Source organism: Alligator sinensis, unplaced genomic scaffold (genome assembly GCF_000455745.1).
Source record: "Alligator sinensis unplaced genomic scaffold, ASM45574v1 scaffold647_2, whole genome shotgun sequence".
Classification (NCBI taxonomy): domain Eukaryota; kingdom Metazoa; phylum Chordata; order Crocodylia; family Alligatoridae; genus Alligator; species Alligator sinensis.
The window spans coordinates 7,205,602-7,223,646 of NW_005841832.1; the positions used below are offsets into that span (position 1 = coordinate 7,205,602).

At 42.0% G+C, this 18,045-nt stretch overlaps 1 protein-coding gene across 12 annotated transcripts in view; it reads right to left on the minus strand.

Annotated features, from left to right (window-relative positions):
• Window positions 1-18,045, minus strand: part of PTBP2 (polypyrimidine tract binding protein 2) — a 97,567-nt gene that overhangs the window by 12,784 nt on the left and 66,738 nt on the right. For all 12 annotated transcript variants that reach the window (XM_014517624.2, XM_014517630.2, XM_014517613.2 and 9 more), the window contains one exon: window positions 12,052-12,247. In XM_014517624.2, coding sequence (XP_014373110.1) covers window positions 12,052-12,247 — 196 coding nt within the window. The remainder of the gene's footprint in view (window positions 1-12,051; window positions 12,248-18,045) is intronic.

The following is an 18,045-nucleotide window of genomic DNA, read 5'->3' on the forward strand; positions in this document are numbered from 1 at the left end:
TGAAAAACTCATTTTAAAGATGTCTACTTTACAAACTCAAGGATTTCTGATTATCTAGTTCCTTTATGGTGTAACATATGAATGAATGACTGTCTGCCTGGGCTAGAATTATCTTTTTGCAGGTGAAAATTCTTATTTATTACATAGCACAAACAGTCCTCGTCTCTTAGAAGGTTTAGATAAATAGCATATTGATAGAAAGAGTCATCCCTGTCCTGTAGATATTTAGTCAGTTATTCTGATTTAACTAGTAAAATATTTTTATTAAATAAAAACAAAATTGACTTGTAATACAGATTTTGGCCATTCATTAATATTCTGTCAACAGTATTTGCAATTTGAATATCTGCCTTAAGCTATTTAGATTCTTTCAAAAAACAACAAACAAACAAACAAACAACTCAGCAACACAGTCAATATCATAGATGAATTTTGCCACTAGCAATATTTAACCTTCCAAGGTTTACAGATAATACATTTTAATTTTTTTGGATTACAGAAATACAGAGCAGTTTCATAGATTTCATAGACATCAGGGCTGGAAGGGACCTCGGAAGATCATCGAGTCCAGCCCCCCGCCCAAAGGGCAGGAAGTCAGCTGGGGTCATAGGATCCCAGCAAGATAAGCATCCAGTTTCATCTTGAAGGTGTTCAATGAAGGCGCTTGAACCACCTCCGGTGGCAGGCTGTTCCAGACCTTGGGGGCTCGGACAGTCAAGAAGTTCTTCCTTATGTCCAGCCTGAAACGATCTTGAAGTAGTTTGTGACCATTTGACCTCGTCATCCCTTGGGGCGCTCTGGTGAACAAACGTTCCCCCAGATGCTGGTGGTCACCCCTGATAAACTTGTAGGTGGCCATCAGATCACCCCTGAGCCTGCGCTTTTTCAGGCTAAAGAGCCCCAGGGCTCTCAGCCTGTCATCGTAGGGTCTGCTTCCCTGACCTCTGATCATGCGCGTGGCTCTTCTCTGGACTCTCTCAAGCTTCTCCACATCCTTTTTGAATTGTGGAGCCCAAAACTGGACACAGTACTCCAGCTGCGGCCTCACTAAGGCCGAGTACAGGGGGAGAATGACGTCCCGGGATTTGCTTGAGAAGCATCTATGGATGCAAGCCAGCGTTTTGGTCGCTTTACTAGCCGCCGCATCGCATTGCAGGCTCATGTTCATCTTGTGGTCAATGACGACCCCCAAGTCTCTTTCTTCCATAGTGCTAGCCAACATAGCACTGCCGAGCCTATAAGGATGCTAAGGATCTGGCTAACTAAAAAGTTAGCCAGATCTTTTGCCCAAAAGATATTTGGGCACTGCATGTCACTTTTATTATTATTATTTTTTAACTGGATAGTGAAATCTGGTTAGTCAGTCATTGAGATACCTTGTTTCTATGGTCTCATTAGTCAGTGCACTTACTAGCAGAATCCTGTTGACTTGTATGCAAAATATGATGGCTAATTAGTCATGTTAGTGGAGTTAGTCATTTAGAAGTGTACACTCATATAACAAAATCATAATGAAATTTGTGCTTCACACTTAATTGGCTTTAAAAACAGGGGTGTCCAACTTACGGTCCATGGAACCTATCTATCCAGTCCATGGGGCTACTAGAAGTTGGGCATGGCCTGCTGCAGAATGTGGGGCTCTTTGGCCCTGCTGACCATAGCTGCCACAGACTCCTAGAGCCACAGCAATTAGGAATAAACTGCCGCTGCTCCCCCAACATGAAATTCCCAACATGACATTTTCAGAACCGTAGGAAGCCCCCCATTGACTAAATGGTTTGACTCCATGGGCCCTAGCCTGCACCTGGGCTAACTATAAGCAGCACTGACCAGGTTGATTAACCAGTCCATTTTGCAGAATTGTCTTCCATTCTGGCAAAGAGTGCATGTAAACACGCAAAACAATTTTTTTTTCACTGTTTACTCCATCATAATCATGTAACTCTTGCATAGTGAGTTTGAATTATTTTTTTTGTGAAATGTATACATAAGCATTTATTTGCATAATCATGTAATTCTTGCATAGCAAGCCAGTGCATACATTTTGTGTGTGGAGTATGCATTTTTTCCTCATTGGAAAGGTCAAAATTTATTTTTTACCACGTCTTGGTGTGGTTTGTAAAATAAAGCTCATGAAGGTTGAAAATGGCAAACTACCAGTAAGGAGTTACTCATGGATAGGACTTTACCAATCCTCCTCTGAGTGACAATTTAAACTGTGTTATACTATATGTGTTCCTATACAATATAAAACATTCATAAATCAATAAAAAGTATTCCATTGTGATGGAACTTAAAATTCCCTTAATAAAATGGGGGGAAAAATCCCCTACAAAATGAAGCTTTGTATACACCAACCAGAAATATGCAGTAGAACACAAATTTTTTGTATGGGGTTTGTTCACAACCTGCTTAGGTCACAGAGGGTTGCCAAATTAAGAAGCAGCAATTCAACTACTTGTTGGAGCTTTTACTTCAAAAGATAATGCCTGCTTCTTCAATCAGCTGAAGTCCAGCCATAGTTCCCAGCAGCTGACAGCAAAGGTAGTACCCTCTGAAATTAAAGCCTTGGCAAACAGCTGGTACACCTCTGCAGTCCCATGCAGGTGTTTGTAGAAGATACAAACCCTCATTTGTTTTCATGGAGGTTAGAAACGTAACCCTGTGAAAAATCCAGGATCAACTGTATACAGCAGCAAGCAGCTGCTCAGTATTACTGATGTGCTCCAGATCATAGAATCACAGTAAATGAGGGTTGGAAGGAACCTCAGGAGGTCATCTAGACCAACCCCCTGCTCAAAGCAGGACCATCCCCAACTGGATCATCCCAGCCAGAGCTTTGTCAAGTTGGGTCTTGAAAACCTCCAAGGATGGAGATTCTACTACCTAGCTGGGCAACCTGTTCCAGTGTTTTACTACTGAGTACAGTGGGAGCATCACTTCCCTAGTTTTACACGAGAAGCATCAGTTGATGCATGCCAGCGTATTATGTGCCCTGCTGGCCACCACATCACACTGACAGCTCATATTCATTCTATGGTTAATCATTACCCCTAGATCCCATTTGGCCGTGGTGCAAGTCAAGCTGTCACCACCAAGCCTGTATGTATGTTGAGGGTTGTTTGCCCCCAGATGGAGCACCTTACACTTGGAAGTGTTAAACTTCATCTGGTTCCAGTCTGCCCAACTCTTTACCCTATCCAGGGCTGCTTGTATCTGCAACCTATCTTCTGGCATGACCACACTGCCTCATAGATAACTTGTTGTCATCTGCGAACTTAGCCAGCGAACTTGCTGTCTTCCCTCACTTTACAATTCACAAATAGGGCATATGATAAATGTCCCCCATACCCAACACAAGTCATTTCTTGATTATAGCTCAATTGGATAGAAACAAAAGAACCAGATCTCTCTACCAGTACAAGCACTGTGGAAATAAAAAATGATAAAGAAGTGGGAAAGGAAAAATTAATTACAAAAGGGGCAAAAAGCAAAGGGAAGAGCACTAGCATCATACGGAGACATCCATCTTGTCATTTTTTTCTCACCCTCCCCATCTCACTATACCCTCATTTTTAATATTTGCACAAAAAAATACTATTCATTAGCCAATTATACTTGCCCATCAAGTATGGCTCATGGCTATTTTACTACATGTTGTCTCCTCTATCCTGCCAGCTCCTTTTGAGGAGTTCATCTTGCATGTCTATTCATATGCTAAGCTCCCATGGCGGGGACAATTTTTCTTCCATGTTCTGCAAAGCATTTTGAAAAAAATTTTGGTAACTACACATATGAACATCAACAAAAAAACCTATGCAACTTTTAAGCTTTTATCTGAGACTCCTCCATTATTCAAAATTAACACATGGGGAAATAGAGGCACAAAAAGAAAAAAGACATACTAGGCTCCCCTACATACCAAACTAGTGACATACTCAGCAACTGAACCCTGGCAAAGTTCTACTGTACAAAATTACCATATTAACTACAAGACAAGGTGACCCCCACCCCCAATGTCATGGGGAAAAAAGTCTTATTACTGCATACAGGGAAACCTCATTAAATACAGTGTCTATCATTACACTGCTGTCAAAAGCAGAATGTGCTTAGCAATGAAGACCAACTATGGTTAAATGCAGCCAACACTGAGCATGACTATATGTCCATATGGGGCAAACATGGTGATGGGAACTCTTTTTTGGGGCTCTTAAAAAACCCAAAACAAAACAAAATAAGAAGAAAACAACAGGTGGGTGTCCCCTCCGCAGGGAACTGGCACCAGGGCCTGAATGTACTGCAGTATCAGGCTGGCACCAGGAGGGCTACAGCCAGCTGTGACACTTTTCCCTTGATGCCAAAAAGGCCAAGATGTTACTGGAAACCTACCACAAGGATAGGTTAGTGCAGCCTATATGAATAAGATATAGAGTAATGCCTGCTGAGGGCATTTGCCCTCAGTGGTGACTTTTTCAAGTCATGGTGAGTCACTACACTGCATACATTCTGACTTCCTGTTCACTCCCAAAACTAAGCTATGCCTTTCTTTCCAACTTTCAGCTATTTGTTTCTTCACCAACCATAAAAATCATGAAACAGGGCCCCTAAACAGTTCATCCAGAATCCCTCTGTTGGCCTAGCACATATGACTAGTGTGACCCCAGCCTCCACGAGGTGAAAGCTGGACCAGGTTGCTGAGAACCTCATTCGTATATAAATTTTTGGAGCATCCCAGGACTTGTGACAAGAGCACCTGGTTTTAGTCATTGAGTGGAGGCTAAATAGGATGTGGATTGTTTGTGGGGAAGGAAGGGTATATCCCAAGTACACACACATACTGAGCAGTGCTAAGCTATGGGGTCACCGTGGCTTGAAATGCTGTTAGCTCTGGCAGGGGTGAGCCCAATGAACTATATGGTAAATCACAGGCCTTTGGCTTTGGACTAATATCATGCATAGTTTGTACTACACATAAGGAGGTGCCAAAGTTCTACTCAAAAGTGTGCTTATGGAGTACCTGTGTTTAAACTTACAGCAATTTCAAAAAAGATAGCATACATCAATTCTGGATGAACTTAGTGTACGGGTACTATTTGCAAATTGCTACAGCCACGTTTAATTTCAAGGCTAATTTCTTTTCAAATTTCCTCCTCACTTATCTGTAACTCAAGAGAGCAGGGTCTGACAGTAAGGACAGGGGGAAGATGCTACCAGGGGAAAATGTTGGGGAGAAGCAGAGAGCAAAGAGACTACCTGACACCCCAGATTTATTTTCCCTGTTGTAGCAGTGGAAGAGGAACAAATTCAAGGCAAACCTGCAATAATTAGACTATACCTGGACAATTATAATAAAATTTTAAAAATTCCATATATAGATTCTAGTTACTGGGGGGTCATCTTATATTCTAGTAAATATGGTAACATTCTAGGTGAAATAAGATGTTAAATCAAATCACAATTCATGAAAAAATGTATTTTATGATCCTCAATTTTGGGGACTGCATTTCAAGAAAGATGGAACAACTTTGAGAGACCACAGGAGAGCAACAGAAATGTTGAACAGCTTAGAAAATGACTTGGAAGAAATAACTGAAAGAATCTTAAAAGACTTGTTTAATCTTGAGGGAACATATAACAATCTTCAAATATATAAAAGGTTACTGAGAAAAAAATAAGTTATAAACTACTCTTTGTGTCCATTCAGGATAGGGTGTGAATTAATAAGCTTTGATCACTAAGGAGATTTAGTTAAAATTAGTGGTAAAACTTTTTCACTGTAGAAATAGTCCAGCAGTGGGATGGATATTATCTAGAGTCTGTGGACATTTCTTCACTGAGGTTTTTTAAGAGTGGGTTTTTAAGATAAGGATCTGCCAGGAATGGTTTATGTATTGCTGATGATACCCCGAGGCAGGGGAATAGAGTCAATCAGGGGTCTCAAACACACTGCCCACAGAGGCCCATCACCTGGTCTACAATGCTGCCTGTGGGTCACAGACCAGTACAGTCCATGCAGCATGCACTGCCCCATGGCCTGCATGCATGCCTATGTGCAGAGCATAGATAGTGCAAGCTGCACAACAACACATGGGGCCAGGTCTGGGACAGGTTCCTCATAGACAATGTTCCCTCTAAGGAGCACTGGTCTGTGAGCACGCCGTCTCAGTACAGTGTGGGACACTTACCGAAGCGGGCTGAGGGCTGGGGGCCGGAGGCTGGAGCTGGGAGCCAGGGCCCGGAGCTGGGGGCTGATGGCTGGGGCTAGGGACCAGAGGCTGGAGCCGGGGGGCCAGGGGCAGGCTCCGCTAGCTCCGGTGAAGTGCTCCACTCCCCTGCATCAGGGCCGGGGAGTGAAGTGCTTCCCCAGAGCCAGCGGAGGCCATGTGGGACACGCCCCTGGAGGCCATGCTGGGGAGCGGAGCAGTATCCTGGAGCTGGCAGAGCCTCACTCAGGACAGGCAGCGGCTCCTCCCTGAGGTGAGGCAAGGCTGGGGATGGAGGCTGGGGTGGGCGGCAGGTGCGGGCTCCGCCGGCTCCAGGGAAGTGCTCCACTCCCAGGCCCTGATACGGGGGAGCGGAGCACTTCCCCGGAGCCGGCGGAGCCCGCATCAGGCTCCGGCTCCAGCCTCTCCTGGTGCGCAGCCTTGAAAAGGCTGTGTGTGGCCGCTCTTTTAGTTGTGTGTGGCCGTGCACGCGCACACCTTAGAGGGAACCTTGCTCATAGATCCAGAGCCAGTCCAAATCAGGCCACAGCCCAGCTGTGCATGCTGGATCCAGTGTACAGGATCAGTTTGGCATATGCAGCATGAATACCTGGACCAGCCCTGTGCACAGCATGCTGTGAGGGTCAGCCCTACAAGCAGTCAGTCTGACATGATTCATCACTTCATTGCTGCTCTGAGAATTCTGAATAACCCCTATGAAAATGACCGTCATGCCAATTTAATTTTCTGCTCTGGAACCCCATGCCTTGAAGAGGTCTGCCCACAGATTCAGATTGACAATGGGCTAGTCAACATTCATTTCATATGTAAAAGTATATCCTAATATCTTAATGCAGTAAGCTCCCACACCCTCCTTAAAAAAATAGAAATAGGAGGAGGAATGCTACATACATCGATGGTGTTGGGCCATTTCAACTTTGGGAAAGCTTTCCAATTGTAATCCAAGCAGTTTTCAAGCACTTGCAACAAGTGTTTTATGTAATACAAAAAGATAAAAACAGTTCATGTTAATATAAAGTTCAACTGGCAAATTGCCACCTTCTTTAAATCCTCACACACTGCTCTGCTGAACATAAAGCCGAGCTAATGCTAAGGCAAGATAGCTGTTGTTCTAAAAGTAATAATTCATAAGAGGTAACAATTTAATCACTGTAGAAAAAAAATGTCAAAAGCACTTAGGTGACTGAGGAGCCTAACTTCAGTGACTTTCCATGTGCTTTAGGATCCAACGGCACTTACGTGCTTTTGCCAAATCTACCATGATTCTAATACCCACAATTAGTACATATCAAAAGCAATGCACTGATATCATCAAATTTTCCACACTGTGGGTTTCTATTTATGCTGGGTGAATGGACAAAGCTGACATTGAAAACAATTACACACATACACCGCCCCCCACCCCCACCACCTTTGCAGCCTTTAACATTACTTTACCAAGTAAAATTCTCCAAAGTTAGGAAACGTGACAATGTAGGTGGTTCATACAACATTAACTTATATGCAGTTGAAAGTCAAATTATGACACAACCTTTAGCAGTTTAGCACCTACTATTTTTCCATAGGATCCCTTCTTCGTTCAATGCATGGAATGGATGGAGCATACATTAATAAATACTTGCAATATTTTTTCCCTTTTGCTCAATGTGTGACCACATTGCAAATCTTGGTTTGACAACAAAATTGTTAATTTCCTGAAGGACTTCTTTAAGGTACTTACCACTACCTCATTCATGTTCTTCACAATCTGACTTATTTTACCCACTCCCTTTCAACTGTGAGGTTTTATAAATTCAATTTTACATACTGGAAATTAGAATATATACAAATTTGGATGCTAATTTTAGACATAAAAATTTAATTTTTCAGGGAACCCAGCATTTCCTAGCACTATGAACAGGCCAAGCACAACTCCTATTGACTTCAATGGCAGCTGCAAATGATCAGGACTTCTATAAATAAGACAAGTCTCAAGTTAAGTATTTAAATACTACAAACTGCATCACATTGGAACTCTGAAACACTGATGGGAATCGGACAGCATTCAATTGCCTTAACCAGACTAATTCTTTTACTTCCTGCATTCCTGTGCCTCATCCACTAAATACCCAACTTCAATAACAAATGAAACAGGACTTCTAAGAGAATAGCTTTCTTTTACTGCATAACCTTGATTCAACACTAGAGTAGGTCCATCCTGTACTCTAAAGGAGGCAGAGGTCCAATGGAAAAAATGTGCAATTGTGTCATGAACAGGGAAATACTTAAAGCAGGCTTGTCCAACATGCAGCCCACCAAGCCATTTTCTGCGGCCTGCAGTGCTGTGATGGGAAATGAAAGTAAACACTGTTTACTTTCGTTCCCACCCCTTGTCCCTCCCCCAGCCCCTCAGCAGCTTCCTAATGGCTGCTGAATGGCTGGGGAAGGGACAAGGTTCCCACACGCACTGCGTCATGTTGACATTGCCGACACGGTGCGTGTGGGAAGAGGAGTAGCCGGCAGCAAAAGCGCAGGTCATCAGTGCCGTTCGGGGCAGTCCCGGGCAGAGCTTGCACTGGCCAGCACCGCGGGCAGCAAGCGGCGCCTAGCTGGGCACACATGGGCAAGGGAAGCAGGGACGAAATCCCCCCCAGACCCTCCCCAGTCAACTTCCCCCACGCTAAATCACCGCTTGCACCTGGCTCTGCCCCTCGGGGCTGTGGCTGGGGAGAAGGAAGCATCATCCTGAGGCCCCAGCAACTTCCCCACTCGACACTACCTGCGTGGTTCATCTTCCTGGTGGTGGGCGGAGAAGTTGCAACCGGGGGCTGCCTGGGCACTGCCCTATGCCCAGCTTGCAGGTCCCCGTGTGAGCACATGGCGCCAGCCCGGGCTCACTGCACCGCCTCTGCTTCCTCCTCCTCCCTCCCTGGCAGAGGAAGCCTCCCCCGCCCCAGCTTTTTTTGGCCGGCTCCGGGCTGGGTCCTTTAAGCCCCATGCCGGGGGCGGTCTGCACTGCATCGGTGGGGAAGGGGCGGCACGGTGCAGCGTGGGGATGAGTACGCGAGAGTGAAACATGGCTGCCCAGCTATCAGCGGGGCCATGTCCCCGGGCAGGATGCTGAGGAGCCCGTGCAGGGGTGCCACACACGTGTGTGCACTCGTGAGGAGGAAGCACAAGGTCACACTCGTGACTTTCTCCTCCTCCTCCTCCTCCTCCATGGGAGCCGGGGGCGAGGAGGGAGGCGTGCACATGGCTGTGTGTGAAGACTGGGCTCCTCGCCCCCGATGGAGCTGGGCAGCGTCCTGAGGCACTGCTTCTCCTCCTCCTCGCTGCTGCTGCTGGAGGCCAACAGCCGGCTGCTCTTCCATGGCTTCTTCTACCTGGTGCTATATGCCCAGGTGTCCCAGGGCAAGCTTGCATTGTGCTTCTTTCATTGAGAAGTGAGTAGAAGCGAAAGTGTTTATTTTAGTCAAGTGTTTGCATTATTTCATTGTTGCTTTTATATTGTTTTTATTTTGGATTTTAAACACATTTCCAGACCCATTTCATTGTCACTTCCTGCAACTTCATTTGTGTCAAAGGTCACGTGACATCACTTCCTGATGTGATACCACTTCCTGTGAGGTCTTTGAGTATGGCTCGTTGGCCACTGGGTGATAAAAAGTTCATGATCTGGCCCCACATTCAAAAAGGTTGGACACCCCTGACTTAAAAGCATGTGGAGGTGAAAGAAGAATTGCAGGTTGCTTATAGTGCCTGGCACCATTTTCATGGTAATTCCTTCCCCTGCCCTCCCCCGCTTGGCTAAGGGCCCCCAGCGGCCCCCCACCCCTTGCCTCTGATTGGCAAAGAGGATTGCCCTTCACATAGCCCCTCCCCTCACCGTTGATTGTTGCCACCATCTTGGCTGTTCCTCTTCAGGCTAGTGGCTTCCCCCTTCCACTACTCTGCAAGTTGCGAGGCCTGGCCCAGGGGCTGTTGGCTAGCTCCCACTGACTGGGAGCCAACATTTTATTTTTAGTATTTTTTTTTCTGTTGATTCCGTGCAAAATTGTGGAGAGTGTGTTTTTGCAGTGATTGTGGAAGCCACCTTTTTTTGGTGGTTTCTGTGAAAATTGTGAAATCGTGAAATTGAGTATATCCTTAGTCGTGAAGAAGTGTATTACAATGCATTCTTTAATTAAGCTACTTTAATGTGCATCAAGAACAACGCTTAAAAGTTGATGTCTCAACTTCTGAAAATGTGATTTTGTAATATTAACAAGGTTTTTTACATATAGGTTTTTTTTTTTAATATGCAATTACTTAAGTTTTTATATTTTAAAAGAAATTTAAAAAAAACCCAAAATTCTATCATGTGGAGACAAGCTGACACACACATGGTTGCTTGCTCTCCACCTTAATTACCCATCAGCCACCCTGTCCACGATCCCCATTACCACTGGCTTCCAGGTGAAAGCTAGCTCAGTGTCTCTGTATCATGTTCCATGTAAATACACCTTCTGACAAAAGATAAAAAACAGCTTCCAATTACAACTGCGATCAGTTACCAGACCATGCCGATAACTAACTACTCCAAGGGAAACACCACAAAAAAATCCCAAATAGGCAAACAACCTATTCACTAACTGATAAAGCACTTTTCATGAATGGCAATTCTTTCTTCATGTGCTCTTTCTTGAGCACTGGTCAGCAACCTTTTCAATTACAAGTCAGAATGACAGAGCTCAGGTCAGACCTAGCCGCTGTCACATCTCCTCACCACAGCATGAGAGAAGCCCCTGCCACTGAATACTGCCAACGTCCCACATCCATGAGCCAGATCCAATGGCTCCATGGGATAAGATGGATCTGGGCCACATGACCATATACCAACCCCCATTCTAAAGAAAGCAGCCAACAAGGAGGCAAAATAAGGAATGCACCACAATTCACTGGGTCTTGTGAAATTATCTAGACCAAATCTGAACTCTGTTGATCAAAACAAGCCCAAAAACACACAACACTCAAGACATCCTTCAAAATAACACAACTATGAAAAAATGGAATGCAGTCAGTGAAGTATTTATCAGTGTTGATAAATTAAAAAAGAATGTAAAGATAGAATATGATTTGAGAGAGAATTATTGAATAATTATTGAATAAGTACACTGTACTGAATGAATTGTCTCTGCCAGTAACCCAAGAGTGTAAGAGGTTATGACAGTGTACTTATCTGACAGTGTAACGATATCTATACACTGCTCCGGGCATCTCAGCTGCTTCTTCTGATGGTTTCTAATACCTTGTCAGCTCCTGAGCTCACATACCAGAGCATTAGATGTTAAGAGTTCCAATGTATACAAGGGAAAAAACAAAAATGATCCTTACAGAAACACAGAAGTTTAAAGATGTATTTTTTCACTGCATCTTTACAGAAATTATAGTGCAATACCTCTGATCTCAAGTGAATAATCTGTGAAGAAAAATCGACACTGAAAACTATGAAAACAAGGAAGTATTTTTATGACCAAATAACAATAGAGATAAGGACTCCAATTCTGTTCCCATAAACTCATGCAAGCCTCCTAATTGGATGATTACAGGAAATTAAAAATGTAAACAGACAACTGTTGGGTATTTTCCATCTACCCAACATCTGTCCCATTACTATCTATCTGTCACATCTATTGACAGAGTAAGTGATAAGGGACAGAACCTGTTTTTGTGAACAACAGTGAAAAACTCTGATGGAGGATCTCACGCTCTAACATAATATTAATCATTGTAGTTATCAAGTACTTTTAATTGTTTGCATTAGATGAATTGGGATCAAGGGTGGGGGGCTGAAGATTAAAAATCATACCTAAAAGTGAGGTCTCTTTGGCAAATGCTGCAGCAATAGCTGGGTCCAATGCTGGCTGCCCATCACCAGATGGAAGATCGGGTCGAGTATAGTCCCTACTTTTATCATTGTTGTACTTTACATTTAAATTCACCAGTTTGGAAAAATCAATCCGTAGAGTACAGCAGGCATTATAAATATTTTGGCCATCTAATGCCTGAGAGAGAGAGAGAAAAAAAAATTATGATATATATATTTTAATATAGTCTCACAAATTTTGAAATTTGGTAAAAATTAGCATACATCTGTCCATTTGTTAGTTTAAAACCAAAAAGAAGAGGGAGAGGAAAATGCAAAAGTAATTACAGGAAGCTTTATATTTAAATTTCTATTACTCAGAAAAAATTTATATACCCAAATCCTTACAGACTGCCACCAACAGACATATTAATGTAGTGATACTCAAGAGCTAGCTTGTCAGATTTATTAAAGATTACTTGGCATTATTTCAGCTTGAACACACAAAAAAATTTTTAAGTTAAAATCACAATGCAATGTACTTTTAGAAAGACATTAAAATAAGTGACACATACAAACAGAAGACATTAAAATAATATGCAAAATATATTCCTAAAATACAGGAACTCCTCACTTAATGTCGCCCTGGTTAATGTTTTGTTATTATGTCGCTGATCTATTGGAGAACATATTCGTTTAAAGTCGCGCAATGTTTGGTTATAACATTGTTTGGTTGCTGCCTGCTAGTAGGTAACTACTATAATGCAATTGGATCCGCTTGTTAACATTGGTTCGCTTAAAGTCACATTTTTCAAGAACGTAACTATTACGTTAAGCGAGGAGTAGCTGTACCACAACCTTTTTAAAGTAATCAGCAAAAGGACATTATTTTACTACCATGACTTTTGTTCGACCTTGAAAGATGACCCGCATAGATGGTTAAAAGAAAAATACTTGGTACGTTCATTTTAGTGACCATTTCTTGTGAAACCGTATATTTTTCACAATTAATATTCTTGGTACTTTTGAATGAACACTAGTTCAACTTAAAAATCACAGGGCTTCTAAAAAAAATTAGAAGCTGTTAAGAACCTTGCATAAATCAGGCATTTTTGGAGGTTTGTAAGATGTCACATAAACTAAAATTATACCAATTTAAAAACAAATCTATCTATGGCCCTAACACTAAAAAGTGTTATTTTGCTGTTCTTTCCAGTAACAAGATGATCAAATGTAGAGCTTCAACAGCCAAATGGACAATCACATGTGGAGAACTTTAATTTTTTAACGTTGGAATGCACCAATAGGAATTTCTGGGGCCGATACTGATAGCTGATTTTTAAGGAGCCATATCGGCCGATACCAAACTGATATGCAGCCCCGCAGCCTGGAGAGTGGCATCCCACTGGCAAGTCTGTTGGGGGGGAAGGGGTGGGGAGGGGGGGGAAGCATGCACCCCAGGAGGGCATAGAGTGTGCACCCCTGGATATGTGTGTGGGACGGGGCAGGCTGCCACTCCAAGCTGGGGCCGGCGCTGCACTGGGCTCTTCCCAGCAGGGGTTAGGCTGCTTTCAGGGCAGGCGGTGGTAGTGCTGGGGGGAGGAGTTGAGGGGGGCCACAGCAAATTTTGGGGTGACTGCAGCTGCCCCTTAAGTTCCATCCCATGCCCAGCCCTGCCCCTGCCCTACTTCTACTCCCTCCCTCACCACAGGGGCCTCGATCTTCCCCCCCCCCGCCATGCCCCTACCCTTGCCCCTTTCCCCACAGACTTACCAGCCAGAGCCAGCTGCTCTTCACGTTGCCGAGCTGTGCTCCTGGCTGCGTGCATGCATGTAGTATTTATCAGCCACATTACTGGCCAAATCAGACAAAAAAAAGCTGACTGCCGATACTCTCAATTTTCCTCATATTGGTACTGATCCGATATGGAACCGATGTATTGGTACATCCCGAGTTTAAAGTATTATTTTGTGGGGGTAAGGGAACAGAATATCAGAAATGTAATTTCTGCTTATATTAACAATATCGAATATGCTTGACATTTTAGTAAAAAATAAACTACCTTTACTTACAAATGTGAATGTCACATATACAGATAGTGCATCAAAAACTGTCAGATGATTCTGGACAACTAACAGTTGCTTGTGTCTTTGAAAATATTAAATTTTTATTGCACTTAATTTTGATGAAATTAATGGAAATATTATTTTTCAACTACTTGAAGGAATTTATGTTGATATTTTAAATTAAGTAAGCTTGTGCTTAAAAAAAAAGAAAATAGCCCAACAACTCCAACATAGGATTTTGGTATTTCAAGAAAGCAGAGTGGACATTAAGAAGAAAAAACTGCTTACTGGAAATGTTCTGTTTTGTTCTATGACTTAATTCACAGTTTTCTTGTTTTCTACCACAGGACAAGACAGGGCAGATTTCCATATACTTCAAATCGTTCAGTCCTTGAGGAACTATAGTAGGTTACAGAGGGCTTAAGCTACCCCGACTAATTATACACAAACTATCCTTATCTCAGATCTTGGAATCCTTTAATCAATTCTTTAATTGTACAGGGAGAAAAAAATGTTTTCCAAATTATCCAGTTATAAAAAAGTGAACCACAGAACTATTAACCCATTTATGGAATGCGAATATTAAGAATTATTTTATTTACACAGTATTTTGGATATTTGTCCTTTCTTTTCAGAAGGCATTTTCTTCAAAAAGTTCTCACAAGAGAATGACCCAAAAGAAGTAATACTACAACATATTTTAAACATAAAACAGACAAATGACCAATACAAATACAACTTTCAAATACTGGCCAGCTAAGTGGCCTACAGAACACACTAACAGGGAGGGAGGCGGGGGGGTAGAAGTAGGTTTCTTGTATCTGGATGCGAGTGGCAGTTTGTAGACATTATTGGGATGGGTGGGAGGCTTCACTTCTATAATGGGCTGGGCAGGGAGGCTGTGGTTGGGGGGCAGGGGAAACTAAATTTTTCTGGTTTGGGGTGATATTTGGAAAATCCAGTTTGTGGGTTGAGGATGGTCGGATGGACGGGCAGACAGGTCTTAAGTTAAGAGAAGTGAGAGCAGATATTTGGCTTTGGCTCAACAGAACTAATAAATCCAAGAGGAATTCTTGTTCTTGAAATTGGTTATAAATTACAATGTTTAATACGGTAGTTTGTGCCATGTAGTTGTTTTGCACACAAACTGAAACAGACTCAGGCTAACTTCAGAACCTATCCTACCTTACACAGGACACACTGAAAAATGACAGAACTGTGAGATGAACAAGTCACAACAATAGAGAGCATAAGCCTGGTTGGCATTTTACTGATAGTATATGGTACTTGAAGCAACTAGAATTTTCATCTCAAAGTAAAATATCAAGTACTTTCTAATGTTGGGCTTGAGGAGAAAGATCTCATTTAAACAAGTATGCAAACACAAAAAAGTGCTAAGGGATGAATGGTTTAATGTGGGAGAATTTAATCACCAGCTTCAGAAAAAAATGTTCTTGCTATAAAATCTGAAGTAAGGTGGATCCTGTCTTCATAGTCAAAAGCTTACTCATATTGCAAGCTGATGTCACTGCCATCAAGAAAGCTATATCCCACATTAAAAAGCTGAGTTCACAAATATAAAGTGATCAAAAGGAGCTATCGTTAGTTTAGTCCAAAGAACAGTAACAAGTGACCAAATATAGGATGTTTTCAAATTTGTCAAGCCACATATGAAACTAAGGATTATAGTGCAAATACTGACTCATGTTCAACCAGCTTATAATAGTCGCAAGTAGTCATCAAATTAACGGAAATGCAACTGGTCTATAATCTAGAAAGACAACCCTAGGCAGGCACTTTTCCAGAGGGCATTTAGAGGGATCCATGAGTTTCCATCTACATTTTTAACTTAAAATTGCAAGTCCTTCTACTATGATCCATCTAAAAAAGAATATATGTTGATATATGTTCTCAAGACCTCAGAAGCTCTCTCTCTTTCTAGGAGTCAATGTCAGAAAGGAAGCTCTATTTTAACCCAGGATCAAGATGCCCCGGTTGACAGACTTTCAATTTTAAAGGCCACCTGCAGACTTAAGAACTACATCTGCTCTGGGCAACATAAGGCTCCATCAAAAACTATGAAATCTTCTCTCCTCTGAGGATGGTCAGTAACTTCGATATAAGAGGTACTAGCAGACAAGTACGGAGCATATAAAGACAATGCCAGTATCATAAGCAGAATAAGCCTTCCCAGAGACAAACTTGTAGATCATATTCTCTAAGAATACAACACATCCAGGACAAAGTTGTCTTCTGCATTTGCTGGGCTTCTTGACATAGGAGGGGCAATCCAGAGCTTCCCTCTGAGGCAGATAAGCCATCATACCCATATAAAGGAAGATCATTTGAAAATGTCTGCATAAGGACTCTGTCTCCAAACTTTGGGCACACTTTTTCTTGATGAGGTTACATAGATTACAGGGGTGTTTCCTTCCTTCACGTTGTACTTTTCATTACATATCCTGAATTTGAAAATCCAGTCCTGGGAGGTCGTCTATGTATTACCATCATCACAAAATTGTCCTGAAATTGGTACACAAATGCAAAGGGAAAATTCCTGTGGAAACTGGAATTACTTCTACTATAAAGTGAGGATTCATCAAGGATACCCAGACCTATACATCAGAAGTGCTCTGAATGCAGAGTACCAGACCTAACATTCACAACACAATTCAAGTGATCAGCTATGATAAAATTTCTCTACTAGATTTAGGATGCTTTTATCCTACACTAGGTCAGGAAGGCAAAGCTGAGCTGTGTCAAACAAAGCTCTAATGTATACCAATTGTTTTGAAGGTATAAACTGGAAGTTAGGGTGTAGATAAAGTTTTCTGCAGCAAAGGCTGGCAAATATTACTTTTTAAATATGATAATATGACAATATCATCATTTAGGTATCTGCAGGGTCCATCTGCTTTACTTTAGAAGAGCCTTGATGTTTATAGACCAGCATTGTTGCATGTTCTTAATACATTTTTGCCTACCGCAGAAATAGGCATTCTGCCTCTGGGGATTGTGTTGTCTTCAAATTCGGTTGAAGATACAACCAGTCGTTATTATTCCACCTGGAGGTAGTGATGAAAATATGGATGAACATGGCCATAAGCTTATGCTACAGGAAATGGCAGTTTCCTAGAAAACAACTGGTGGAGAAATGCATTTTTTGCTGCTTTGGTTATCCAAATAAGCAAGAAGTTCCATAGGGCTTCAGAGCGCACACTCTTATTTTCTCAGAACCCTGAAATGAATACCATCTCTTCTTGGTACTTACATCACTTGAGTTTTTCAAATTGCTTTTACTTCCTCAATAAGTCTTCAATTTCTATTAAGGCCACATTCTGATTTCCTGTGAAATTTTAATTTCTCCATGATCTTCTGCAGTAAAAACTGATGGAAAATCCATTAAAAATGTCTTTATTATTTCATCATGCTTTTAAATTCAGAACCCCATGCAACCCACTGAAGGACTAGTCACAGGTCTTCTTGCTTCTAATATACTCTAAATATATTCAAAAGGGGAGCAAGTTATTTCTTCTCATCTGTCGTCTCCTTTCCAGTTAATGCCCTATTCAGCTGGTAGGGTCTATATTGTTCAGATAAGGATTCTGTTTTGTTGTGTTTTTTAATGTATTTTTCAATCCAGTAACAACCCTGAAAATGGTAGATATTTTTCATTAGTTCTGAGGGGAAAGGACATCTTTCCTTCTAACATGATGGTCTCATATGGTCTCTAGGTTGATGCCATTCATGATTTTGCATTTATTAAATATTCAGACAACTTTAAACATCCTCAGTTTTAAAAATTCTCCTTTTAAAGTTGCAGAGTTAAACGAAAGGGAAGCTCATCCTACACAGGCAGTCCTCGACTTACAATGTTTCGAGTTGCAACGTTTTGCATTTACATTTATAAATTGACACCCTGTTTCAACTT